The 3,717-nt window shown below is 40.0% G+C and overlaps 1 protein-coding gene across 1 annotated transcript; it reads left to right on the top strand.

Moving 5' to 3' along the window:
* Nucleotides 1-209: 209 nt before the first annotated feature.
* On the top strand, nt 210-2,621 carry LOC125204676 (metacaspase-1-like). The gene is made up of 5 exons (XM_048103383.2): nt 210-756; nt 1,317-1,647; nt 1,929-2,049; nt 2,130-2,339; nt 2,430-2,621. Exons 1-5 carry the CDS (start codon nt 372-374, stop codon nt 2,487-2,489), a joined length of 1,107 nt encoding a protein of 368 aa, XP_047959340.1. The 5' UTR covers nt 210-371; the 3' UTR covers nt 2,490-2,621.
* Nucleotides 2,622-3,717: the final 1,096 nt, after the last annotated feature.

Below are 3,717 nucleotides of genomic sequence, written 5' to 3'. Positions count from 1 at the left end.
AGGCTAGCTGGAAAAATGGTTTTGTGGCTGATTTTAAGAATTGCATCAATGATGAAAAATTGATTATAAAATTTAATCCTCCTAATTCAATGGTCACTATTTTTTCTCTCTCATATAATGGAAAAAGAGTGAAAAATATTATGAAATGGATCGCAGAGGAAAAGGAGGGGAAATAAGATAAATTATCTATCTTCCACTATTCAATCAAAAAATAGAAGACACGCTGGCCAAATAGGAAATGGGAAGTAAACCTCCTACTTGAGGCGCCATACGATTATACCTATACCCCGCAGTTGACCCCTCTCTCTCATATATATCTATCTAGAGACTAGAGAGAGGCACTTACACATCTGAACAATTAGTTTTGAATTATGTTGATGCTAGTGAATTGCTCCGGCTGCCACACGGCCCTCCAGCTGCCCCACGGCGCCACCTCAATCCGCTGCGCCGTCTGCCATGCCATCACCCGCATAGCTGATCCCCGGAGCGCCCCTCCTCCCCCGCCCTCTCCCTATCTTCCCGCTACTTCCTCATCTTATAACAATGGATACAACAACAACAACTACTACCAACCTTCTCCTCCTCCGCCCGTCCCCGCCCCCTCGAACCACAGCCAGAAGAAGGCAGTCATAATAGGGATCTCCTATAGGAACACCAAAAATGAGCTTAAAGGATGCATCAATGATGCCAAATGTATGAAATATATGCTCATCAACAGGTTCAACTTCACCGAATCCTCAATCCTCATGCTTACTGGTAATCTTCTCTCTCTTTTTTCATACCCAATTTGTTGACTTTCCTGACTCCTTCAATGTTTGACTTCTTCATGTCAACTTGCCAGCTGAGCTTTTACAATTCCAATCAAATAGTTTTTATTTATTTATGGACATTGCAAATTGAGATATATAAATTCAAAATGTGTGGATGAACCTTGCATGACAGGGTAATTATTTGCATTTCCTGTTGGAAGATTCTTTAGTTCAGGGATTTCACTATAATGAAATGATAGATAGGTGTCCTTTGACAAGGAAAATAGGTAACAAGATACTAGAGATGCATCTGCTTTTTTGAAAATGTTGTTACAGAATTTGATTGCTGTTCACTACATGAGTTTGATTAGCTTCTAATAATTATCCATAATCATAAACAGTATATATGCTGAATTTATTTAGCTTTTGACAACAATATTGAAAATGGTGTCCCAAAGGTAAGGAATCATATACCAAGTTTTCTTTTCTTTTTTTAATTAAAAGATTTATAAACAATAATTGGAGTATCATAGTTGGCTATCGAATCTAATGAGAATATATTTTCAGAAGAGGAAACTGATCCCTACAGAATACCAACCAAACACAATATTAGGATGGCCATGTTTTGGCTCGTCAAAGGTTGTAAGTCAGGGGACTCACTGGTATTCCATTATTCCGGCCACGGGGCACAGCAGCGTAACTATACTGGAGACGAGATTGATGGGTTCGACGAAACACTATGCCCTCTTGACTTTGAAACGCAGGGGATGATCGTCGACAATGAGATCAATTCCAGTATCGTGAGGCCTCTCCCAGCCGGTGTGAAGCTGCACGCAATAATAGATGCATGTCACAGCGGCACAGTGCTTGATTTACCCTATCTTTGCAGAATGGACAGGTTAGTTCAGGTAGATAGTAGGTTTGTGTTAAAATACTAACTAATTTCCGATCCAAAATCTAAATTTTGTATGTTAAAATTATCAACACAAAGATATAGGTATATTTAAATTTACATGTTGTATTGATAAAGTTATGTCTTCATGTTGGTAGTTTTAATACACAATATTGAAGTTCTGGGTTCTGGATCGGAAATTAGTTAGCATTTGATCACAGCCCGGGTAGATAATACCAACATAGCAACTAGACGAAAGTTAAAAAATGGTTGCTACATCTACACAGAAGTGGAAGGTACTCATGGGAAGACCATCGTCCTCCATCAGGAGCGTGGAAAGGCACAAGCGGAGGCGAAGCCATATCCTTCAGTGGTTGTGACGATAATCAAACCTCTGCTGATACCGCTGTAACAAACTCTACGTTTTTTCTTTCAGAATCACTCTTTTTTCAGATAATAAACTGATGAGGCAATTGAAAACCAAACAGGCTCTATCAAAGGTGACGTCTACGGGGGCAATGACCTATGCATTCATCCAAGCAATAGAGAAAGGGCAGGGAGCTACCTACGGGAGTATCTTGAACGCGATGAGGTCTACCATCCGGAAGACTAGTGAGGAGCTAGTTGCGGGAGGGGGTCCTGTCACAACACTACTCACAATGCTATTGACAGGGGGAAGTGGTGTTGGACTGAGACAGGTACGGCCGCACAGTTGCTAGCTACATTGCGTCTTAATTTACATATAACTACAAAAGCCTAAATTACGATAAGATCATGCTGAATTGCAGGAACCGCAGCTTAGTTGTAACGAGCGATTTGATGTCTACATGAAACCATTTTCACTCTAAGGAGACAGTATCTAGTTCCAAGTTAATGTCATGGATTGTTTCTGGTATCTGATTTATCTGGACTCACAGATGTTAATTTCTTCAACCTTTCTCAATTTCCTTTATTTATTAGATACAGACTTTTTCATTCTACCTTTTGTTTTTTTTCTTGTGATATTTCTAAGGATTTGGCTATCTATCATAAATATATGGAAATTAGTGTCAACAAATCCTATAAGATGGGCTGATGTAGACTAAAATGCAAAATCGAGCATTAAAATACAAGCATAGCTAATGTAATGAAGTTCTTTCATTTAATAGATAGTTTTCAATGCTTCCTCCTTTTTATACATAAATATATCCAAAACTATTTGACAAATAAGCATATATATTCAAACAAAATTAGATATGAATCATATTTCCGAAGGTGTAATACTAATAAGCTTAACCTGAGGAGGAGGTGGTGTTGCTTATCATCAAATGATACAATCAATCACAAAAAGAACAGAGCATACGTTCTTCACGTCTTGAGGCCTCAACGGTGAACTTCGTCTCCTGGACATTTCCTCGAACACGTTCAGCTCTTTCTTTTTAACCTTGTGTTTTTTGACTTCTGTTTCTTCCCGGAACTCCATCCAAATCACCAGTGTAGTCTCGGACTTGAACGGTTCCGCACAACCAGTCGATTGCACGATAAGCATCTTCGCGGTTAGCCATTGATGAAGCTTGTGAATCGGAGGCACCCCCTAACAAAGCTGATATACAATGAAAAATAAATGGATTTCGATTAATTTTCTATTGCAATGTGCATCTTCCATCTCTTTTTTTCTAATCTCCCTTACTTTAACAAACGTGCACTAATATTCATTTTTCAAATGTTACTGATTTTTTAGGGTGTCTCCGGTGGCGCCCTCCCACTCGCCCCTTCCACTAGCCCTTCCCATGCCACGTCAGCACTAGCACTTCTCATTCCACTGCCACATCACTAGCCCTTCCCACTGCACTAGGACTTCCCACTAGGATTTCCCACAATAAAATTAATAAATTCACAATGAAAATTAAAATTTACGGAATTAAAATTTCGACACTAGCCGTATTTATAGAGTTTTTTTTTAAAAAAAATAAAAAATCGGTGGGACGTCCGAGTGGGACGTCCTACCCACGCCACAGTGGCGTCCGTCAGGTAGGACGTCGACGGGAGGGGCGAGGCCATCGCAGGGGCACACGGTACGGGCGTGGGCGCCCTTCC

The sequence above is a fragment of the Salvia hispanica genome, chromosome 6 (genome assembly GCF_029641045.1).
Source record: "Salvia hispanica isolate PSC_SH4W2 chromosome 6, Shi_PSC_v1, whole genome shotgun sequence".
Taxonomy (NCBI): Eukaryota; Viridiplantae; Streptophyta; class Magnoliopsida; order Lamiales; family Lamiaceae; genus Salvia; species Salvia hispanica.
This window is presented reverse-complemented; position numbering and strand designations above follow the sequence as displayed.